The 25,014-nt window shown below is 34.1% G+C and overlaps 2 protein-coding genes across 2 annotated transcripts in view; both read left to right on the top strand.

Annotated features, from left to right (window-relative positions):
• The first annotated feature begins 120 nt into the window (after positions 1–120).
• On the top strand, positions 121–6,613 carry LOC126761398 (ras-GEF domain-containing family member 1B). The gene is made up of 6 exons (XM_050477517.1): positions 121–1,084; positions 1,153–1,446; positions 1,950–3,657; positions 3,763–3,906; positions 4,512–4,714; positions 4,844–6,613. Exons 3-6 carry the CDS (start codon positions 2,077–2,079, stop codon positions 5,130–5,132), a joined length of 2,217 nt encoding a protein of 738 aa, XP_050333474.1. The 5' UTR covers positions 121–1,084; positions 1,153–1,446; positions 1,950–2,076; the 3' UTR covers positions 5,133–6,613.
• A 1,148-nt stretch (positions 6,614–7,761) lies between these two features.
• LOC126762526 (calcium-transporting ATPase type 2C member 1) overlaps positions 7,762–25,014 on the top strand; it is a 134,953-nt gene continuing 117,700 nt past the window's right edge. Inside the window, 1 exon segment of the mRNA XM_050479335.1 lies at positions 7,762–9,601. Coding sequence (XP_050335292.1) covers positions 9,191–9,601 — 411 coding nt within the window. The 5' untranslated portion in view covers positions 7,762–9,190.

Here is a 25,014-nt window from a genome sequence, read left to right as displayed (position 1 = left end):
ATAGTTTCCTTATTTGAAAAATATCGTAACTCTTTGACATTTGTTATTCTATTACTGACTTTTGTCACGTCTTTACCTTGACATTCGCTTCTATACGAACAAAACTACTCTTGAAAGCAAAAACGGATGAACGCCACATAGAGAAACGCATAAACAAAACAAACAGCGGTATATGTTAAAGTGATAAAAATACAGAAAACTCAAATTAGTTCTTTAAAAGAAAATTAAAAGGATATTATTATTAATGTTTACGAATTGTTAAAATAAAAAAACTGAATGAAATAATGTGCATGTGGTGGAAGAAAAGAGGACAAACGTGCGCTCTTACGCATTATAAGCAGCTATTGCGTCGGGCGAAAGGTTTTGTCGTGTAGTTGTGTCCGTGTGTGAAAAAGGGGAGGGAATTGGTTTGTTAAATTGGACTGTGAAGAAAGTAGAAATGGTAGAAACTCTATCGTCGTCGGCGCCACTGAAAGATTTCGAGAAATACTGCACAGAGAATTCAAAGCAGATTTGTCGCTTAATTATTTCATGACCGAAATATTTGTCCTTGTGATCAAAAGATTTTTGAAAATATGTTATGTGTGTATTTAAAATAAGAACAAAAACAACATAAGTGAAAAATAGTACAACTTTTAAATTGGGAATATTTACATACGAAAGCAAAAAAGCCAAAAACAAAAGTGTATACCTGGTGAAGGTGCAGCGCAGCTAAACGCTGGCATTAAAAAACGCTGATAATACGGAAAACTGTGTAGCGTAAAAAACATATATACGGGTGAGGTCAAGTAGGCTGACCACTCGTACCGTCGCTTAAAACGCAGTCAGGCAGTCTGCTGCCTACACGACAATGTATGTAGGGTGAGGCTGCATCACAGTGAATTTATGCATTTTCGACTATCAAACAATTTTATATATGTATATACTGAAGCGGTTAAATTACAGTGAAGTTGACATACAAAGAGGCGGCAGTAAAGTTCTGCAATTCTACAGATCAACAAAATCAAACAAAAAAGAAAGCAGGCCATTGGCCAGTGATTGTTAGCTTTATATCCTGTTTCTGACACCGAAGCGTTGGTGAAAGGTGACTTCTAATAAAATACATATTTATGCTTTGTCTATTTGACTGCCATATTCTGCTATTTATTTTAGTGCTTATAATGCAGCGAGTGAAATTGGGCGCCGATGAATTTACGGAGGCAAAATCATTATCCTGTAATCCAATATGGGTGTGCCGGGTATTAGTAAAGCATAACTAAAAATTAATTTGCGCAGCAGCAACAGCAACTCACGATTTCACAGTGTTATAAATAATCAAGTTTAAAAGGAAGAGGCAAGGAAGAAAAATTAAGCTAACAAGCCAACAAGCCGGCAAGCCATATTTGGCCCACCCCGCACTTATATTTACAACATTGACATTCACACACACATGCTTGCACATAAAAGGTAAAAATCAATGTCTATGCCTTCTCTAAAAATGTTGTTCTTATTGATATTTTTCGAAGTGCTATTCGTTAACGCAGACATTAGGACGACATACGGGTCAATTCAATATGGTTAATACAATATGGTCAACACTACAATGCAATAGTGTCCTATATAGCATATTGTGCATTTGAACTAATTTATTTGTATTTGAAAAAGTGGATTCTATTTTTAAATAGTTGAGTAAGTTTTGTGTTAATATTTTCAGAAAAATGTCGTTAGATTCGAAAGCCACAAACTATAAAAGCTAATGAGGAAATATTAAAAATTAAGCGAGTATAATTTTTCAAGGCAATAGTATAATCTCCAAGTAAATTGTTCAAATCGGCCCATTATAGTACATAGCTGCCATACAAAGTGGTTTAGCAAAATCTCTTGTACTGTGTCTTTTGTATTTGTGAATGGTATCCAGTTTTGTTATAACCGAAGTAAAAGTTTTTTCTTGTTTATTAACTCATTTTCAGATTTTGAGGTAACAGTTTGCGTCCTGAATGAGGTTTAGCCGCGTTTCGCACTCTGCGCTCCGCTACGCAAAAATAAACTGCGGATTTAATAGAAAATTCTCCGTTGCTTGTAAACTCTATTTTGCCAATGCCTAACAACGTTATAAAGACGAGCAGCGCCAGCGCCAGCAGTACCAGTAATGGGCGCAGCAGCAGCAGCAACAATAGTAGCAGCAGTAGTGCCAATGCCAATTCAGCAAAGTCAATTAATAGCCATAAAAATGAGACGAAAGCCTTGTCTGCCGCCTCGTCTGCGATGTCTACTTTTGTAGGGTCGTCCAACACACTGCCAGACAAAAGCGTTATAATTAAACAATCAAACAACAACGAACGCATTGCTACACACCGGCGTGATGGTTCCAATATTACTGGTGTACAGCGTCCGCTATATCGTAAGTTACAATATATAAGCCCACAGACGCATTTTCGCAACGCCGCAGCAATATCGGAAACCTTAGGTGATGCGACGCTGAATGATAGTCGTAGCGATGTGCTTGTCTACTCCGAAGATGGGCATCTAGTATCGGCTAGTTTAGAGGCGCTCATCACACACATGGTGCCCACAAGCGACTACTACCCAGAGGAAAATTTCATATTCGCATTTTTGCTTAGCGCACGCCTATATGTGCGGCCGCATGAATTACTTGCGCAAATATCACAAACCTGGGAGCGACAGCAGCAACAACAGCAGGAACTGAAACAGCAGCATAATCTACAGCAAGGCGTAGACGTAGTCGACGAAGCACATTTCAGTCATTTGGCCGTCGCTGCCTCAGCATCGCCGTTAATGCAACGCAAAACCGCGAATAGTGCCGTTTTATTGCCAGCAACAGTTGGCCATAACGAGGTAAACGTTATTGTGGAGGGTCACCTCAAACAGCGTACCGCCATACAGTTGAGTGCGCAGAATTGCATACGTTTGCTTGCCGAATGGATTGAGACGTTTCCGTATGACTTTCGAGATGAACGTCTAATGCAGCAGGTGCGCATATTAGCGCGGAAATGTGTCTACATTGATAATGCGCTCGGTAGGCGAGTTTCAAGAATTTTACAACTGCTTGTACATCGTCTCACAGTGCTAGAACAATATGAGGCGACTTTGCAAGCAATGGCAGCTACTGATCTCACCACGGCGGGCAGTAATCAGCAACAACTACCGCACTACAATACATCGGCCGCGGCGTCCACCACGGCGAGCACTCAAAACGCCACGCACAATTCGCTAGTGGGTTGCGTAAAAAGTCATACACTGCACACAACCAGCATAACAGAGGCACATAAACCAACCACAATCACAAACAATTCAAACTCATTAGGCTCCGTGGCTGTGGCAGCAGTGGCAGCGGCCATAGATAGCAATAGTGCGCACGAAGTGCACGGCATTATGGACATATGCCCAAGTTGTGCGCAGTTGGCGCATCAGCTGACCGCCATTGAACTGGAGCGGCTGTCACACATTGGTCCCGAAGAATTTGTGCAAGCTTTCGCCAAGGAATATCAACATACAATTGAAGGCAAATCAACAGCGACGACAACAACTAGCGGTGGCAAAAATGCGGCGAGCGTTGACTCCACAACGCTGAATGATATGAAGAAAACGCGCAACCTAGAATCGTACGTGGAGTGGTTTAACCGGCTGAGTTACCTGACGGCATCGGAGATTGTAAAGGTAGTTATGAGCACAGCACCGTGTGCCTTTGTATGTGTGCGGCTGGGCACACATGCCAATTGGCTTAGTAACTTGTTTTAACTTTGTTGCATTTCATTTTTGTAGTATCCGAAGAAAAAGCAGCGTGTACGCATAATCGAATATTGGATAGAGACCGCGCGGGAGTGTTTCAATATTGGCAACTTTAACAGTTTAATGGCGATTATAGCTGGCTTAAATCTAGCGCCCATTTCAAGGCTTAAGAAAACGGTAAGTTTTCACTGCTGGCAGAGGGCAGGGAGTTGTATGTATTGAGCATGGAGAGAGAAAAATTTAAAAATAAAAAAGAAATACAAATGAAATAAAATTATTGTTTTTGATACATAAAATTATTTAACTTTTTTAAGTAATTAAAATTAAAATTATTTAAATTACTATTCTTAATTAATTAAAATTATTTTTGCATAATTAAATAAAATAATTATTATATTATGAATAATTATTATCTTTTAATAAATAAAATTTAATATTTTTAATTAATTAAAATTATTTAAATTATTATTTTTCATTTATTAAAACAAATTTTGCTTAATTAAAAAAATAATTATTTTTGTATTAATTTTAATATATTTTTATAATCATAGTTTTTTTTTAACAAATAAAATTATTTAAATTATTATTTTTAATTAATCAAAATTGTTATTTGTTAATTAAATAAAATAATAATTATTATTATTTTTGTTTTTAAATCAAAGCTTTTGTGTTTAACTACATTATTTTTTTTTAGTGATCGAAAGTGCCAACTGAAAAATTTGTACATACATATATTAAATTAACATTATTTTCTCCTTAATTAAATAAAATTATTTTTTTAGTGGTCGAAAGTGCAATCTGCAAAATTCTCTGTACTGGAACATCAAATGGATCCTACATCGAATTTCAATAGTTATCGCTCAACACTTAAGGCAGCCATGTGGCGTTCGGAAGGCGCTACAGAGGAACGTGAACGCATAATCATTCCATTTTTTAGTTTATTCGTTAAGGACTTATACTTTTTGAACGAGGGCTGTTCCAATCGGTAAGTGTACTTATAATGCACTCAAATTTCAATTTTATATTGTTCCAAACGGTAAGTGCACTTATAATCAACTCAAATTTGAATTTTAAATATGTTGTGTTTTTATTTACTTCTAACGTTGCTTCACAGTTTGCCAAACAATCATATCAATTTTGAAAAGTGCTCACAACTCGCCAAACAGGTGATGGAGTTTAACGAATGGAAGAAGGTCACTTGCCCATTTGAGCAAATGCCAAATGTGATTGCATATCTGCAGACCAGTAGTGTTTTAAATGAGAACACATTGTCGATGGCGTCTTTCGAATGTGAACCACCCGAAAACACCGAGGAAAAGGGTCGTTACAAAACGGTTAAAGCCGAAACCAAACAACAATTATTACATCAACTGCAAGAGCAACAACATCAACACCAACCATAGTCGTTTGCAACACTGTTGCAACAAAAAATTATGTTATTTTTAACGTATGTGTATGTATGCACTAGTGGGGCAGCTGCGGCGCAAACTAAGTATTTGACATTATTTGTCGAAAAAATTCAATTGATTTTGTTCAAAATTCGCTGGCACTTAAAAACCTTAAACTCTAAATGCAATTATCGAAAATAACCGTTATTTGCGCTGCGAAATGTCTAACCCGCGTGCGTTTATTTTTGTTTCTAGCAATTGTTGCGGAACGCTTGCCATTTTTTGATACCTACTTTGATATTTTCAAAACGTTTTTAAACATATACTAAGTCTAGTTACATTTATCTTTAGCATATAAGATGACAACAGCAACAACAACAACAAATAAACCACAAATTAATAGCATCATAGTAGGGTAATGAAAGGAACAAGAAACAAACAATTAAAATTTACTTGAGAACAATTTTGTGACTTCAAAAGTCGAAAATTCTATAGCGTACTACTTAAAAATATACATTGTCGCAGCATTATGTGGTTGCCAGTAAATTGTACTTAATGCATTTAGTAATTTATCGAATACATATAACAAAAACAAAACGTAAGCAAATCTCAAATAACGCTAAAAAAAGCAGCAACAAAAAATATTACAAATTTCTTTAAGAAATTATTTTAGTTACTTTAATATATTATTTTATACACATAACTAATTATGATTTTTTTTTACTATTATAAGTGACCACTTTTGTGTTTAACTTCAAAAGGATTTAATGTACAACCCTGTGTGTGTTTTGTAAGACGATATGTAGCTCTATTAATGTTTAAACAAATGGACACAAAAAACTCTTATGTAAGTTGTAATTGTACTATATACATACATACACACTTGCACATGCATTATTTGCTAAATATGTACATGTAAAACTTATATTGCACCCGATATTTATGAGAACATTGCGTGTTTCTATTGCTAAGTTGACAGTATTGATATTTACAACTACAATTTACTATTATATAGTTGGAACATGATGAGGAGAAGAGATCAAAGGAATATTTTGTAAACTAAAAGCGCAAACATGATTTGTAACTAATTAGTTATCAATTGTATTACACGAAAACAAATGCTCACTATAAAAGCAACAACAAGGCAGTATTTATGTTCATGAACATTTTCTTTATATACGCGTAAATAAAACAATTGCAATTTACTACATTTACAACATAAAAATTCAAATTAAAAAATTAACAAAAAATAAACTAAAACTTTTGAAAACATCAATAAAAAACACGAATATTGTGCGAGTATTTGACGAAAACTGAGCAGTAGACGAGCGAATGAATTGTGGTAGCTATTACGATGCTTTCCTTTATAAGATTATTAAACCTAAGCTAAAACCTTTTTAAACAACAAACCGACAAAAACCGTAAACAAAACAAATTTGTAACAAATTTCTCAAGCTGACGCTGAAAACAACAAATAAATTCTACAAAAAAATAAATGCTTGCCAGATTTCTATTTCTTAAATTCACTACGTCACACTTGATTTTGCTGCTACATACTTGGTCGCAGCCCAAAGGTGCCCATAGAGTGGATACATAAGCCGCGCCAAACCTATTTTCTTAAGTAACATGATGGGAATACTAACTGGTCACTGTCTAGTGCCGACACACGCACGCAAGATGGAACTGACAGATCGAGAAGACTGCAGGAAATGCCTAGAGCAGGGCACCAGGGAAACAACGGAGCATTTCTTGTGCACTAGTCCCACATTGGCAAGACTACGCTGTAAACATCTGGGGTCCCCACAGTATGATACACTGGGGGGAGTATCGACAGTGAGGCCGCAGAGTCTGTTCAAATTTGCGTCAAGTGCAGGCATTCTAAACGATGACTACTCCTCTTGGACTAAGCAAGTGTGCTCCATCTGGTATAGCAAAGGACCAAACTAGTCTACCATACTTACGTCGCACACGCATTAAGCACGTCTTTGAGCGTCTACGGCTATCCTAAGCCGAGAAGTAATGGTAAAAATTTGGCGTTATTACTACTGGTATCAGCTTGATTGCAACTATTTTATCACAGGCCATACCAGAACATATGTAGGGTAAACTACGTTCGCCGAGGCAACAGGTTGTAAGTAAGTGTATAATGAGGATCCAATGGTTTAAAGTTTGACATAACAAATTTTGATATACAACTGACAGATTCCACGGTAAGCACTTAATACGTTTACTATTATTTCATTTCAGCGTTTATTTAAAATTACCATTTGTAATTTTAGGCTGGCAAGGCCATACTTCAATTGGAAACTGCGTATAACTGTATGAAAATCTATTACAAACAAGCTGTCTAAATATGCATGGCCAACAACAACACATTGCTAATTGGAAAAAGGCGAATGCAAGCACAAAAGCCAAAAGCAAAGAAAATCCAATAAGAACGAGTAGCTTGCAAATTCGTTGTGGTGCAATAAACATGCGTGTAAGTGAGACGACTGCTATGGCCGGATGCATTATTTTTGCTCTAACAGTTTTTCAGTAGTGTAAATTTTTGACATTCTTGTACGGAAAATCGGCAAATGCGAATCGCAATAATGGGAAAACTGCCATTTGGCGGCTTCGCTGTGGCAACAGCATTTCAGTTGTCAAAAGTGTTTGAGACGTTGAGCCGAGTGGCTGGCTAGAGCGCGTTTTCGGCAACTAGACTGGTAAATGAAAAGAAACAAATCCAATTGGAGAAAAAATCCATTTGAAGTGTTTTCTTTTTTTGGTGAAGTGTTGACTAATTAGAAATGTAAAGTAAATATTTTGTTCATCAAAACAGTTGCAACATTTCCGGTGAAAAAATTGATAAACATAACTGCGTGCTAAAAACTGCAAATTCGTGGTGAAAAAAGTGAGAGCGAAAGAAAGAAAACATTGATTTGTTACAAGTGACGCGACTTGTGCTCGAATTGTACCATTTAATTACACGCGCAGCATTGCATTGCTCCAATTTCTGTGCATATTTTTGTGTGTCTCGCTGTAACGCCACCCACAGCACACTGACTCCCCTTTTCGGCAGTGAAAGTATTTCCGTGAATGCGACGTGTACGTAGGTACTTCACTCTGTCAGCCCCATACGACATTTGCCAATGCTTGTGTGTTGGTATGTAGGTAACCTGAACGTCTTTGCAGTTTCCTAATCGCTTTAGAGCACCGCTGAGGCGTAAAATCTTGCCGCAAGTGCAGCAGTTGCAGCAGTCGCAGCGACGTTGACTGCGGCGACAGCATTGTCTACACGGCTGCACTGTGTTGGCATGTGCAATAACAACGTTGATATTTGTTAGTGGCGCTGCAACGCTTACGTGTCCTTGAATTGCTCGACTGACGCTGGTGATTTTTGTGGCATTGGTGATCCATTTCAATCATTGCATGGCATACTTTCTTCCGCCGGAAATGCTGCTATCGAGTATTGATTGTGCGTTTGTGTTAAAAACAATAATTTTGTGCTAATAAATGCAGTGCTGCCAATATACTATTATAAATTGTTGACTGGAGTGCTGCATTGCGACGGAACCTGTTGGCGCACGGACTGCTGAATAGAAAAACAAATATTAGGCACAAAAGTAAATAATAGAAAATCAATTTGTATATAAAGTGAGAAAAAAACACAAAAGCGCAGGCAATTAAAAGCGACGAAAAATCGATTGTGCTCATTTGTTGGGTTTTAAGCTAACACTGTGAACCACTGACTTGTGCAGCGCGGTTGGCAGTTAGTGAATAGCGGTGCATGCAGTTACTAGAGACTTTCTGTGTGTTTCGACAATTTAAAAATAAATAATATTTTTCAAAATTGCTATACATACGCTGAAGAAATAAAGTGATAGTGTTACGTAAAAACAAAAACATATAAACATAAAAACCGTTACAATTTCCACCATATAAAAAAATCGTCTCATTTACTCCCCTCTCTCGTCTTACTGCACGCATGAGTCATCCGCCTTTTAACTGACCCCCTTTGGCCATTATTGCTGTTGGCTCACAATTAGTCGGAAAATCAACATATAAACACAGCGTGTCGTCGTGTTTGGAAAATGAAAAGTCACAACAAATATGCAAAATTACCCCAAGATTTAGATTTAAGTTTCCAAGAGCAATTGGATGTGGATGCAGGTGCTTCGGATGAATTTAATTTAGCTGCTGGCATTGGTTTGGCAGACGATACAGACGACGACGAACACGTCCCAACAGCAACAAAAACAGCAGCAGCAACTGGTGACCTAAACGCAGCCAGCGCATTGGAGGGTCACGTTTTCGACGACGAAGAGGACGAAATTGTAATAGCAACAGCTTTAAGCGGCGGTGGTAGTGTTGGTACGCGTACTAATGTTGTTGGCGGTGGTTCAGCCAGTGTGCGTGTGAACACGTCAGCCAACAGTGGCGATAGGAAAGTGCGTGGTGGCGGCGGTGTGGCTGTTGGTTTAGGCAGCGATAGTGTAATCGAGGTAAGTGGTCATTTATCAATCAAGGTTTATAAAAAATTTTTTTTTGGGTATAACAATTTTTTTTTTATTCTTTAAACGCCTTTTAGGCGCAATAGACAAGTATGCGTATACATATGTACATATGTATTTACAGAGTGAATATTTTTTAAGTGTTTTACGAATTTTGTAACAGCCGAAAGAAAGTGCTATACAGAAAACTTTTTTATTTGTGAATATATCTTTACGAAATTGGGCATAGATCATTATCCAAGGTTACGCTATAATCTCCAAACAATTTGTTTAGATTAGACCATTATAGCTATACATACATAGCTGCCATACAAACTGACCGACCAAAATCAAGAAAGTCTTTTACCTACTTGTTTCAATTATAATTTAAAAAAATATAATATAACTTGAATATCCTTACTTATCGCTGGAAAAATTTCATACGAACTCATTTTGATAAAATTTACTCTATGAGCAACCTTAAAACCCGCATCAAACCCCACAAAAAGATTTACATAAATAATATATCAACCCTCCATAAGGAATTCATTTTAGTAACATATCAGTATAAAAACAATATCAATATGATATAATGACAAAAAGTATTCGAAAAGGACAAACACAAAAAAAAAAGAAGAAAGGAAAATACTCTAAAGCCAAAAATAGCGGTCTGTCATTAATATTTAAAAACTGAAAAGTGTTCATTGACGTAGATTAATGGTAAGCCCTACGTTAACGTGCCATTTGTCGGTGTCACCTTTTAAATATGTCTGTGTGTATAATATTCACCGAAAGTATGAATTAACAAAATCAATCGAGGCGATTAAATTTCGATTTATGTACTTATATGTATGTATACAACTACCCAAGCTCATAAATATAGTGGTGGATTTAAATATTAATATTAGTAAGGTAGTTAAGTTAGTGGGCTACACCATTTACTTACTAAATTTGGGGTAGAATTGTAGGTAAAATTTCATAACTGGTGGTTACTTATTTTAATATATGCTTTATTACCAAGACTCAAGGAAAAAAGAGGTAGATTTAGACTACTATGAGCAAAAAATAGTAAGACTTTATTCATAATATTAATATTCTTAATTTATTCTCCAAAATCTAGGTCATACCCCTCAAAGTAATACCCCTTGGCCGCAATACACTGGTGTCAACGATTTTTCTAATCCTTGAAACAGTTGTTAATATCAATTTTCGCGTACTTTGTGTCACAGTCACAATATCCATATTAAATATACAAACGTATAGCAACTTACTAAAAACTTATAATTACAGTATCATAATATATTTCACATCACAAAAAAAAAAAAAAATTCTTAAAAAAATTTATTTTCGAATAATTTAAAACTTTTTCAACGCCAATGCAATCCTGTGGCAATTAAAGTCAATCAGACGCCTTCACATCCGTTATACGTTTCATTGAACAGTTTGTTCGAACGCGGATGAAAACGAGTGCCATTCAACCACAGCAGCATAAAATTAAAGATTTCTTATTAAATTTTGTGTAAATTTGAAAATAATTTTTTTGAAAATAAAGTTCGAAGTGTGCTTTATAGAAAGCATGTAAAGTATTAGTGCGTGCGTTCGAAGTCAAGCGTATATTTTGTGAATGAAAAAGTATGTGTGTTGCAAATGAGTGACGTGAGTCGGCGCGTGTGAAAGTGTTATTGTAAAAGTGTGTGCAGGTGTGAAAAGGAGCTGCAAACACCAAGGCAATGGCAGAATACTCTAAAATGGTTACGGCCCAAGTTAAAATGCATTTACATATGTATATTTATTATTATTTAGAAGTTAGCATGCTTTCCTAATATAAACATGTTCATACATGTAAGCACATGTGTAATGCAGTTATTAGTTGAGTAAATGATTGGCAATACGTAAATATTTTTTACAAATGACCTTGAAATTACTTAGTTATGCGCAGAAATATTCGAGAAAATTGCAACAAACATGCAGCAACAACCAAATACAAATGCATTTGCAAATATGCGCAAAAGCAATTGAATTAGTTATTGTTTTGGTGACACTACACACTGCAGAGCGAACGCATGGTGTAGAGTATGAGCTGAGTGCGCACTGTGCACTCTCTGCGCTGTTGATATTACTAGTAATTAAAAGGCAGAAAGCAGAAAACTCTCTTTTAATGTAAAATATGTGATAAGATTGCGCATAAGTGAATGGTGAGAAATAAAGTGTTTTTGTTATGATGCGTGTGAGCTTTGTAGCAGGATATTTTTTGCATTGCAGTGAGTGAATCAAAGTCAATCAGACGCCTTCACATCCGTTATACATTTTAGTTAACAGTTGGTTCTAACGCGAATGAAAACGAGTGCAATTCAACCGCAGCAGAATAAAATTAAAGATTTCTTAATAAATTTTGTGTTAATTTGAAAATAATTTTGTTGAAAATAAAGTTCGAAGTGTGCTTTAAAGAAAGCATGTAAAATATTAGTGCGTGCGTTCGATTTCAAGCGTGTATCTCGTGAATGAAAAAATATGTGTGATGGAAATGAGTGGCGTGTGTCGGCGCGTGTGAAAATTTTAGTGTAAAAGTGTTAGTGTAAAAAGCGTGCAGGTGAGAAATGAAGCTGCAAACATCCAGGCAATGGAAGGCTTTATAAAAAACATGTAAATTATTAGTGCGTGCGTTTAATTTCAAGCGGGTATTTTGTGAATGAAAAATATGTGTGTTGCAAATGAGTGGCGCGAGTCGGCGCGTGTAAAAATTTTAGTGTAAAAGCGTGTGCAGGTGTGAAAAGAAGCTGCAAACATCAAGGCAATGGAAGGCTACTCCAAAATGGATACGTCCAAAGTAAGTGAAAATACATGTATATTTACATATATTTAATTAGAAGTTAGTATGTTTTTTTACACACATGTATGTACATATATAATGCGGTTATTAGTTGAGTAAATGTTTGCCAATACGTACATAAGTTTATAAATGGCCTTGAAATTACTTAGTTATGCGTACAAATGTTCGAGAAAATCGCAACAAACATACAGTAATAACAAAATACAAATGCATTTGCAAATAAACGCAAAAGCAATTGAATTAGTTATTGCTTTGGTGACACTACACACTGCAGAGAGAACGCACGTGTGAGCTGAGTGCGCAGCATGCTCTCTGCGCTTTGCATTCGTCGACTATGGTGTTTTCCAATTTGTTCCCAGAAGTGCTGTTTGGTGATCATGTGGTGTCAGATTTTCCTGGTTAGAGTGGTGGCAGGCTTAACTCATTTAAACACTCTCTTTTTATATGAAATGTGATAAGTTAAGAGTGGACATAAGTGAATGGTGAGAAGTTAAGTGTTTTTGTTTGAGCAGGATATTTTTTGCATTGCAGCGGGAAATGCATTAAATATAAATGGGTGATCTTGTTGAACCAAGTGATTGTTGAAAGTATTGCAGTTTTCGATTTGCAAATAATAAGTCGCAATATAATATACCGTCGTGCAGAGAAAAATAGCAGACGTTTATAATAAACTATTCAAATTAGGCGAATACGGTGGTTGCAGCATATTATTGATTGAAAATTTGGTAAAAAACTGACGAAGACCACTGCAGTATATGACGGTCGGCTCATAATTCCGACGTTTTTTACGAATAGCTTAATAAAACGACACATGACACTCAAATAGTATTCTTTGTTGATAGTTTGTCCGGTCGGAATGAATTCGGAATGCACTACACCTCGATAATCGAAGAAAACTTTTAACATAACCTTAATTTTTGATCTGCTTTGACGTGTTTTTTGGCTTCGGCTCACCTTTGCCACGATATTCGGCTGATTGATCATCTGTTTCCGGGTAGTAAGCATAGATCCAAGACTCATCGCTGCTAATAATATGTTTCTGGAGATTCTGGTAGTCGGAAGGCATTGTTTCACAGACGTTAACACGACGCTGTTTTTCGAAAAAATTGAGTGAATTTGAAACCAATCGTGCTTCCAATTTTCTGAGGCCCAAATGATCTTTCAAAATGGTTTTCGCTGATCCTTGCGATATTTCAACGATGTCAGTAAGGTCTCTGATTGTTAATCGTCCATTTTTAAGCAACAATTCCTTTATTTTATTGACGTGTTGATCATCAGTTGATGTTGATGGCCGTCCTGGACGTGGTTCGTCGTCGTGATTCTTGATCCTGTTTGCTTTGATTAGTTTGTACCAATCAAAAAAACTTGCCCGCAACAAACTAATTGTCTAACTAATGACATAATAATTATTTTGATTTGTCATTTGGCACATATGTCGCTGACAGTCATGTCAATCTAGAAAAAAAATATTTCGACAAATTGGTTTTTTACGAGAAATTTAAATTTAAAAATCTTACTACTTTTTGCCCACATAAATACATGTATACCATATATTTCTAAATTAACTTTTAAACACTCAAGTATAGTTTTCACTTCAATGCTATCTCAACTTTTGTCAAAATTTCACTTAATTTAATCCATTGCGTATATTCATGCTTTTATAAGTTTTTCGCACACATTACATGAATACGTACATATGCAGCCATCAGTAATGCACATAAGCTCAAATTTCAAGTTCTCATTTCGCCTTGAAGGCACATACCACACAGTATCCTGTGACAATGCATGCAGTTGGACAAACTTTGCTCGCTTGCATGTGTATGTCTATGTGCTCTTATGCATGTGAAAAGTGAAAACTTTTTCCATATCCTTTGCCAAGTTCGTTCATGTGGTACTTTTTGTTTGAAAATTTTACCAAAATATTTTGCCAGAAATATTTACACATTTCCCGTCTCAAGCTTATCATTCCTAATTTTCTCTTTACTACACAGCGCCAGCATATACTCTATGAATACTCTATGACAAAGTGTTTAGTAGTGTGTGTGTTTTTTTTCTCATCAAGAAATTCCATTGTTGGCAAAATTCCTCTTGAGTTTCATACATAGCATATTTCTGTGGTGGCAAAGAAGCTTCCGAGTAGTCGACATACACAACTACATGTGTATGTGTGCAGTGCTTGCAAATGGTTGGGTGTGAAACCGATTCATTACAATCGAAAACCTTGAAAAATTTTATGTCATTTTGTGTGTGTGCAAAGTGGTAAATTATATTTGTATTAAAATAAGTGAATTTTCGTTTGAGTGATGCTTCTAATGGTGGTAATCAGTATATTTGTGCGTCAAAACTTTCCAACGCTTCTGACTTCTTTGATCTGAAAAAGGTTGTTTGCAAAAAAGGGTAACTTAAACAATACCAGCAAAGAAAGTTTAGACAAGCAATATGAATACTTTGGTAAAATCAACTAAAGTTCTAAAGGGATTCTGGAATTTATGTTGAAGTCTGGTGAACAAAAATATTAGAAAATTTTTCATTTCCTGAAAAATCAGTTTACAGTAGACTTTAGTTATTTAAGGGACTGGGTGTGACAGCCTAAAAATTCCAATTAAGAAGAATTAAAAAAAAGTAAATATTTTTTTATTTAAAGCGTATACTTGTGTTAAGGATATACAGAAAAAATTCTTGAGAAAACATTTTTTTCGCAAAATTTATATTTTTATGAAAAATAATCGATTTTTTCTGATTTATTAAAAAACGTTCTTTTTTAATTACACACTAGGTGGGTGTTTATGTATTTCTTAATAATTTATTGATATATGAAACAATTTTAATTTTCTTTTACAATTTATCGAAATATGAAAACAATTTTTTTATATATTACCGATCTTTTATAATCTATCGAAATATGAAAAATAATCGATTTTTTAATGATTTATCGAAATATGATTTCTTTTTTTAAACTCACGCTTCTTTATAAGTTATCGAAATATAAAAAAATATATTTAAATTTTATTATGTTAGTTTCAAAGGTATAATTTATCGAAATATGAAACAGTGGACTATTTTTTAATTTTCCTTTTCAATTTATCGAAATCTGAAAAGTAATTGATTTTTTTTATTTTTTATCGAAATATAATTTCTTTTTTTAAACTCACGCTAGGTTCGTGCCTTTATATACATATTTCTCTATTTATTATTTCTTTATAAGTTATCGAAATATAAAAAAATATATTTAAAATTTTATTATGTTAGCTTCAAATGAATAATTTATCGAAATATGAAAACAATTTATTTTTTTGTAACTTATCGATTCTTTTATAATTTATCAAAATATGGAAAAATCGATTTTTTTTTAATTTTTGTGCACTTTAATGAAATATGGAAAAAACTTGATTTAAAATTTTATTATGTTAGTTTCAAAGGTATAATTTATCGAAATAGAAAAAATCGATTTTTACAATATACTGATTTTTTATAATTTATCAAAAGGTTTTTAAGTTATCGAAGTATGAAAAATTAGTTTTCTTTTTCAATACACTCTAGGTGTGTACCTTTATAGATTCTTTTACAATTTATCGAAATAAAAAAAAAAACAATTTAAATTTTAGTATGTTAGTGTTAAAGGTATAATTTATCTAAATATGAAAACATCGATTCTTCATAACTTACCTATTTTTTTTTAATATTTATCGAATATGAATAAAATCGATTTAAAAATTGAAAAAAAGTATCGAAATAAGAAAAATCGATTTTTGTAACTTTATAATTTTTTTTTAATTTATAATTATGTATAATTTAGCAGAAGGTCAAGAAATTAGATTACAAATTCAGTATGATTTATCGAAGTATGAAGACATTATATATTCTTTTATAATTTATCGATACAAAAAAAACAATTTAAATTCTAGTATGTCATTTTTAAAAGTACAATTTATCTAAATATGAAAAAATCGATTTTTTATAACGTATCGTTTTGTTTATAATTTATCTAATATGAAAAAAATCGATTTTAAATTAAAAAAAAAATAATCTAAATACGATTTTTTTTTTAATTTCACGCTATATCAATATAATTTATCAAAATACAAGTATGAAATATATAATGTTTTCATTCTTCATTTTCACAATACTGAAACTGTTCTAAAATATAAGCGAACAAAACTTGGTAGCACTGAAAATAGTGGTTATACGACTTTAACGAGGTATCCGCATACTTTCTAGTACGAATTCGACTCGATAACTTTGTTTTTGCTTTTACATGTAATTTTTTTGACAAGAGAGCAGAAACGAACAGAAGAATGGCGAATCAAAGACTGCTAATAGTCAGTAAAAAGTAAACCTATGACATTTCGTTCACATACGCTAGCAGTTCTCAACTGCTTTATAAGTGTTAGTAATTATTAACTTTGTTTTTGGCGATAAGTGCTTGCCGGTCCAAATGGTTTTCATAAAGCTTCAATGGAACTATTATAATATTATTTTAAAAACTTTGTTTACTTTAACTGGTTGAGTTAGAAGAAAGAATACTGAATAAAGAATGACTTACCACTGCATTGGCAAGCCAGTTGTAAAATATTTTATGCATAAAATTTGCTTAAATGTTCTTTCTGTTAATGTTTCGGTTAATGAATAAATTACTTTTTAGAAAAATATTATTTTTCATCACTCAAATTTCGGAGAAAATACATTTTTGAAAACAATAGTAAAAATTATGCATACATGAACTCACACACATACGACACACAGTCTCATACTTACCGAAGTCATTCGTTTATTTATGTGCACAATTGCCTCAAATGCAACACTGCAAAAATACAGTATTTATTTATGACTTCTGCGAAATTAATTTCAACTCATTTGTTGACTTTCAAAACTAACTTTGCGCTGCGCTCCGCCTCGTCTACGACTACAAGAAGATTGACAGCACTGCACGGCATATCCGGACGCAATGAGGCAGCCATTGGCAGCCATACTTTGTGCAACTTCCGCTGTGGTTGACTGCCATAAATCAAGCGCAGACAGGCGTATGCTGCAATGTCTACCAACACATATACCTACATACCAATTTGTATGTGTCTTTGTATTTTTTAAAGCCTCCACACACACATATGCTAATGTGCGCTTAAATTAGGCGGAAGCTGTTAAATGTAATCATTTAATTTTATGGTTTATTTAATTATGTTGGCGATGATGTGTGAAGCTTGGCGTCGGGCCACCTTCGGCGTGCAATCCTTTGGTTTGGCTGTGAAAAATTAATGTGTGTCTTTGTATGTGTGTCAGCTTGTTTGTTTTTAATTCAAATAAAAAGTTTGTTGAAAAGTAAACAGACAGACACCCATACACACATAGCTACAAATTTGCTTATGTAATTGGCCGAGCGCCAGCAGCAAACCGCAAGCGTTGCGTCTAACGGGTGTTTATTTGAACTTGCCACATCAGCAACATTTTAATGCGCGTGCGGTGTGTGTGTGTTGGCAATTACTCATACACATGTTGCATTTTTAATGTGTGTTTGCCGCTTTTGTTGTGTGTTTTATTTTCATATTAATTTTCCTTGTTTTGAATTAATTATACGAGTGCGTACTGAGCGCGTCCGCGTGTTGCGGTGAAAATGTGCAAATTCATATTTTATTATGCTGATTATGGTCGCCAAATAAATAAGTTGCCGACATTTGTTTGTGTGCGTGCCGGCTCGTCAAACTGTTGTGCTTTTTGCGGCGCTTTAGTGCTGTGGTTTTTAATGCGCTTTTTATGCGCATTGCGCAGTCAGGCAATCATGTGTGGTTTTTTCGGGTTTGAGTGTGTAGCGTTATGCTGCTGAAGAAAGTGAGCAGCAATAAATTCTAAGCGTACAAAAAGCGTGGTTGGACACTAAAACGTGATTTGAATGTCTCAGTTTTATTAGCTTGGCTTTAAACTATATTTTGTGGGCGTGGTTAACCAGTTTTCGTACACTTTTCGACGAGAATTGTGGCAATAAAAGTTTTTGATTCTGACATTTTAATTATTTGTTACTTTTTTAGCTAAACAATCCTAAATTCTGGTATTGAACGCAATGTTTTTTATAAGACTTTAAAGCTAATAAGGTTCTATTTTTAAGATATCGTTTTGAATTTTTGCTCACGTGCTTTTCTCCGCAAGAAGCTGTGCTTTTGTCGGAATCGCCGATATCTGACTACTATAGCATATATATATGTATCTACCATACAAACTAATCAATACAAATCAAAATCTTTCTATGGAAACCTCTTTTATTTGACGAAATATCTTCACGAAATTCAACACGAATTATTCTCCAAAAATACTCTTTAATTTCTGAACAAATTTTTCAAATCAGACTATATCCTATAACTGCCAAGCAAAGTGAACGATCGAAATCAAGTTCTTGTAAGGAAAACCATTTCAGTTGACGAGATATCTTCATGAAATTCAGCATGGATTAGTTTCCAAAAGATTTCTACAATAACCGAGGAAATTATGTGGATCGGACTACTATAACATATAGCTGCCATACAAACTGAGCGATCGGAATCAAGTTCTTGTATCAAGATCGGACAAGATATCTGGACGAAATTTGACATAGATGAATTACCAAAAAAGCGCTATAATCTCTGAATAAATTGAGATCAATAGTTATTGTTATACTTATCGCAGTTAAGAGACATACAGCTGCACACGATCAGTAAGCTGCTGTACACTATACAATATTTTCTCATAAAATTTATATGTATATATGTATAGTTAATAATTTATATCAGCTGCAAAAATCGCTTGATTGCTGTTTTAACGACTTTTGTTTTATTAATTAAAAAATTGATACGCCACAGCGTATGCGTAATTATTTACAAGAAGCTTCAGCTGCCGACGCCATTGCGTATGCGTAATCATTTACAAGTAGGTTTCAGCTGTATTCAGCAAAATTGGCTTAACTCACTTTTCACATTGTTTGCTGCATTTTGTGCGAGCGAAAATTATACACATGCATTTAATATATATTTAAACTTGATCTACAATATATACATATATATATATATATATATTTAATTTCTCTCATGACTCATTACAATTTTAAATACACTCTAAAGACATAATGCATTCACGCGGCGAGTGCTGAGTGCTAAATAACGTTAGTGGCCGCACATCATCATCATCATTGTCAGCAACAGCGACATGCACGCAGCAAGTAACGCCAAGCGTGAAAAGTCCTACGGAGCCGTGTAATGCGCGCTACCTCATTATGTGCGTTATTTTATTATTTCCACTCCTTTTTGCTATTATACAGCTATCCTTTGCACGGTTCGTACTGTCCGCCACGGCAACGCAGCAGTATGATGTGAGTGACAAGCGCAGCCGCCACACAATCAACAGGAAGCCGCAGTGAACATACAAACCTCAACGTCACCGCGGCACAACAATGAACCCAACACACCGCAGCGCCAAACCGAGGCAGTTGTCTGCCACAAAATAAGAAGCAAACGGGCAGGCAAGTTGATGTTGCTTCTGTAACTGCTGTGTGTATGTATAAGTGCGAACCTATGTATGTGTAGGTGCTATCAGCCATTTCATCTGTGCTATTTTCGCATTTCTGCGTAATTTTTTGGCGAAATTTCGTTAAAACGTAAAATTGGCTGTCACAACCGTTGTGCGGCAGCAACAACAAATAACCGTTAAGTAGCTGTACAACATTAAATTACGCGTGCGATTTGCAGCGCCAACATTGGAGCGCTTACAAATGAGAACTAGAAATTATATAAAAAAAAAAAATGAAATGAAAAGTAGCAAGAAAAGACCTAGTAAAATAATACCCTTCACACCCTTCCCTTCTTCGGAGATTGCGCCGTTGCCTTGTACAATAATCTATGCCAAATTTCTTGAAGATTTCTCGTCAAATGTGAAAGCTTCCCATACAAGCACCTCATTCCGATCTTTCAGTTTGTATGTCAGCTATATGTTATAGTGATCCGATCTGAACAATTTCTTCGCAGATTATAGCATTGACTGGGATAATAATATATGCCATATTACGTGAAGGTACCTCGTCAAATAAAAAAGTTTTCCATACATGGACATGATTTTGAAAACTCAGGTTGTATAACAACTATATGCTATAGTAGTCTGATCTGAACAATTTCTTCGGATATCGCTTTATTATTTAAGGAAACAACCCAAGCCAAATTTCCTGTAGATATCTTGTCAAATAAAAAAGTTCCATACAAGAACCCCATACCGATCGTTCAGTTTGTATGGCAGCTATATATTATAGTGTTCCGATAACGTCTGTTTCGCCAAATGAGTAGCTTCTTTAGAAGAAAATAACGTGTGTAAAATTTCAGATCGATATCTCAATAACTAAGGCACGGCTCGCGTATATACAGAAAAACGGACCGACGCACATGGCTAAATCGACTTAGCTCGTCACGTCGATAATTATTATATACATACACATACTCTACATGGTCTTTAAAGTTTCCTTTTCGCTGTTACGAACATCGTGGCAAGCTTAACGTACCCTGTTCAGGGCCGGTAGCGCTCTTGAATGAGCGAAAATTTGACGATTTGCCTGGCTAACTCCATTCTTGCCGCTGTTTATATGTTTATGTACGCGTTAGCGCCCGTTCATGCCACACAACCACTCTATGTTTGGCAGCAATAGTAGGTGAAGTTGTAAATTTATCCTGCTGCCTCTGGACCCTCACTGTGTTTTGCCTACTTACTTATTTTTTATTGCCTTTTGTTTGTTGTTATTATGTTCTGTACAAGATAAATGTCATTTTGGTAAATTTAATTTAATTTGTATGAGTAATTTGTGCGTAGGCGCTGAGATTTTTATGAATTGTTGCTGCCTTAAAATGTGCAACATTGCTTTCGTGTCCTTTTTGTTGTTCATTTTGTTCATGCCATGGCATGCCATTGAAGAAAATGGCTTTAAAAATGTTTAAATGGGCTGAAGAACATTGTGACACAGTTGAAGCGCAAAACCTAATATTAAAATGAAAATTTAAATGAAATGTGATAATTTAATCAGATTTGTGTCTAGAGTATGTAGGATTGTCATAAAGCGCTCAAAGATTAATCTTGTTAATGCCCATATTACATATACAGCTTGAAGTCAGAGGCTATACAATATGCCGATGCTAAACTTAGAGCAGCAGTGCGTTACAGTATTTCCAGGGCTTTGCTTCGGTTATTTTTCCTCAATTAGTCTGCCCATAACTTTGCTTCGTGGAGCCAGACATTGAGTGTTGGCGACATCAAAAGCTTGCGTTTTTCCTGTCTCGGTCTTGTGATATTGGCCAAGTTAAAGGCTAAGTTTGAAATTTATCTTAGATGCTTTTACGCAGCTTGTTGGTTTTGTGCCCAGTAGGTAACCCTGGAGTCTAATCTTAAACACAGGTAGTTGAGAACCTTTTGTGTCCTTCGGGTCTCTGTCGTTCTCAAAACTTTAAATACGTTAAAGGTCGGTGAGGAAATTGTTCAGAAACGGCTGAACCGATCGACGTGAAATTCTTACATGCCCCTCTTAGTTATATTTTTTGCAGTGATCGAAGATATACGATTTTTGTTAAAAATTATAATTTTTTAGCCACTCTGAAGAGTTTAAATTAAAAAAAAAAAAGAAATGATTTTTTTCACAAAATTCGACATTTTTTTTTTTAAAGACGCCATATTATCAATATTTTGACTAGACTTCGATTATTACCTGTATTCTACTATTGTAGTAATATTTTTATTTTATTTTTACTTTTGAGATAATTTTAAACAGAAAAAGATCTTCCTCCGGTCAGTTAAATGTTTTTGTTGTAGTTCCTCCTGAAAATCGGCTGTGGTATCAAGAGAATGTATAAAACTTAATATTATATAATATTATCGTTAAACATCGATTTAAAACAACATTGATATATAATATTATCGATTAATAGTATACTCGATAAATATCAATATATAATATAATCGATAAATAAAATTATGCAATATTATCGATAAATATTATCGGATTAATATAATGCACTGAATTCTGTAAATGGGTATTATTTTTATTTATTTATTACATAAATTGCCCATTGAAAAAAATTACGGAAAAAATCGTGTTTTTTTTTTTGGTTGCAAATCGATATAACTTCTTAAAATATAGAATAAATGGTTTTTGCTTGTGTTTGTTTAATGAAAATCAACTATATGTAGTATAAGGTTTAAATTAAATCCCTTACGGTATTTATAGGGTTTTCTGATATTCTGCGCCTCTTTAAAACAAAAAAAAAAAATAATTTTATTTTTTAAGTTTTGAGTTTCTTCAAGCTTATTTTTCCTCTCTTAAGTTAAAAGTTCAAGTAATTATACTTATAAATAAAATTTTTGTTGTAATTTACTATCAATATGTGGTTTAAAGAATTCATATTTATTCAAAAACCCCTTTTTGACCACATTAAAGACAAATACCAGCGTATTTTGCTTGAAATAACATGTTTTATATCAAATCCTGGCCAGCGTTTTCATCGCTTTAAATTCAGTTTCCATTTCATCTCTCATGCTTTGATCTTTCACATGCATACATATATAAATTGTATGCCCAAATTCATTTAATGTCAATATTTAAAATTTTCCTTGCCTACATTTAGGCGTGTGGGCGTCTGCACATTTATATCTGCCGAACAAATCAAATATCCGCCAATATTCCAAATATTTTTAATATCGACATAATATTTTAAAATGAATTTCATCCAATTTGTTTACACAAGCATCTAGGTTAAGCGCCTGTATGTAGGCAATATGCGGCACGCTTCAATAAACAAGCCGCAGGGAACATTATAGTGATTACACTGATAAACACGTGTATAATATTAGAAAGAAGTATATATGTATGTGTATGTGTATACTTTGAAACATGTATTTTTTTGTACATTCGCACATTGGCTTATTTGCATGTTTGTTTACTTTTGTGTTTAAAATGTTTTACAACACTGTTTACAGCTATGTACATTGCGGTTTTCCCTTAACAGCAACTTCACTTTAGCATGCCTTACAATTAATAAAATTTTCTAGCACGAAAGGGTGTCATTTATCATTGAAAAACATACACACATACATACTTATGTATATATGTTTATGAAAATGTGTACACACATTCATATGTATATGGTACAATGTTTGTTTCAGCTTTTGCTCTAATGGCTGTGTTATTAAATGTTCTCGTGTTTGTTTATTATCGCTTGCTTCTTGTCCACCAAAGTGGACGTCACACTTTTCTCTTCGCCCAGTTTATGAAATATTGCCATTATGTACTGATTTTCTATATGCTTTTGTGTGCCCTTTGTGCTTGTAATGCTTGTTGTATGGCTTTGTTGTTGCAATCTTGCCAATCTTTCTCGTATCAACTGTGTTATTTCGGGTTAAGCATCAAATACTTAATGTTGTGTTTATTCAAGTGGGGTCACAGCCGCTAGTCAATCAGCAATTTGTCTGTGATTATTTATGATTTTTGGTGAACCGCAAATATTTCATTATATTTTCATGGTATTGAGTGCCTTTTTGCCTTTTACGATGTTGCATTATTTTGAAATGTGTATATGACTGGAGAGCAGCAAGTAAAGTTGCTTAGCAATTCATTCGAAAATATTTTTCGTAGATTTAATGCGAAAAGTGCTGATCTTGTTGAAAGATATTTAACACACATATCGATATTTATCGATAATATTCATATATCGATATTTATCAATAATATTATATATCTGTATTTAACTTCAATATACATACATATGTATACCAATTTTTATCGATAATATGTATATATCGGTTTTTTATCGATACTTATTAATAATATAAAATATCTTTATTTAACGATATACATATATCGATACTAGTTTAGATCTATATTTATCGAAAACATCATATATCGATTCTTATCGATATACATATTAGTAAGCCGATTATACCACATTTTATTATTTTATATGGAAAATGTTCAAATAAATGTTAATAAGTTCAGGTTTTGTTCTAAAACACAGTTAATGCTCAAAACATAGGAGTTAGGCGAATGAGGTGAGTTCTTTCATTTCTCTCTCTTTTTTGGCAAAGAATCTTTACACTAATTCTTCGGAAAATTTCTAGTTCATTTTGTGTATTTAACTCAAAAAGTACGAATTAGGCGAACTCACCTATTTTCCCAGTCTCTATGTCTCTCTCTATCTTTCCTTTCAAAGAATGTCTCCGATAAATAACCCGATAATTCTTAAGCTCTCTTCAGTTTTTTCCTGTGAAGTTAACACAAAAAGAAAAAAAAAACAATTAGACTAATTATATAAGTTTTTTTCAAGAGAGAGATCTCTTTCATTTAATTTCTTCTATAATTTCCTATAATGTTTTGGGAAATTCCTTCATAAAAGATATTCTTTAAAAAATTTCAGTTTTATATTTTGTATTATCAAATATTTTACCGAAAATATTATATATCGATCTTTATCGTTATCTTAGAGGTTTCATTTTACCACTCATTAATAATTAATTTATTAAAAAATATTAAAAGAGTGGTTATTAAAGTCTATTTCTATACTCTGAAAAGTAGTATGAAGAAGTAGGCGTGTTCCGCCCTCTAATAATGTTG

The sequence above is a fragment of the Bactrocera neohumeralis genome, chromosome 6 (assembly GCF_024586455.1).
Source record: "Bactrocera neohumeralis isolate Rockhampton chromosome 6, APGP_CSIRO_Bneo_wtdbg2-racon-allhic-juicebox.fasta_v2, whole genome shotgun sequence".
Classification (NCBI taxonomy): Eukaryota; Metazoa; Arthropoda; class Insecta; order Diptera; family Tephritidae; genus Bactrocera; species Bactrocera neohumeralis.
Note: the sequence above shows the minus strand (reverse complement) of the source record. Positions and strands in the feature narration are given on the sequence as shown.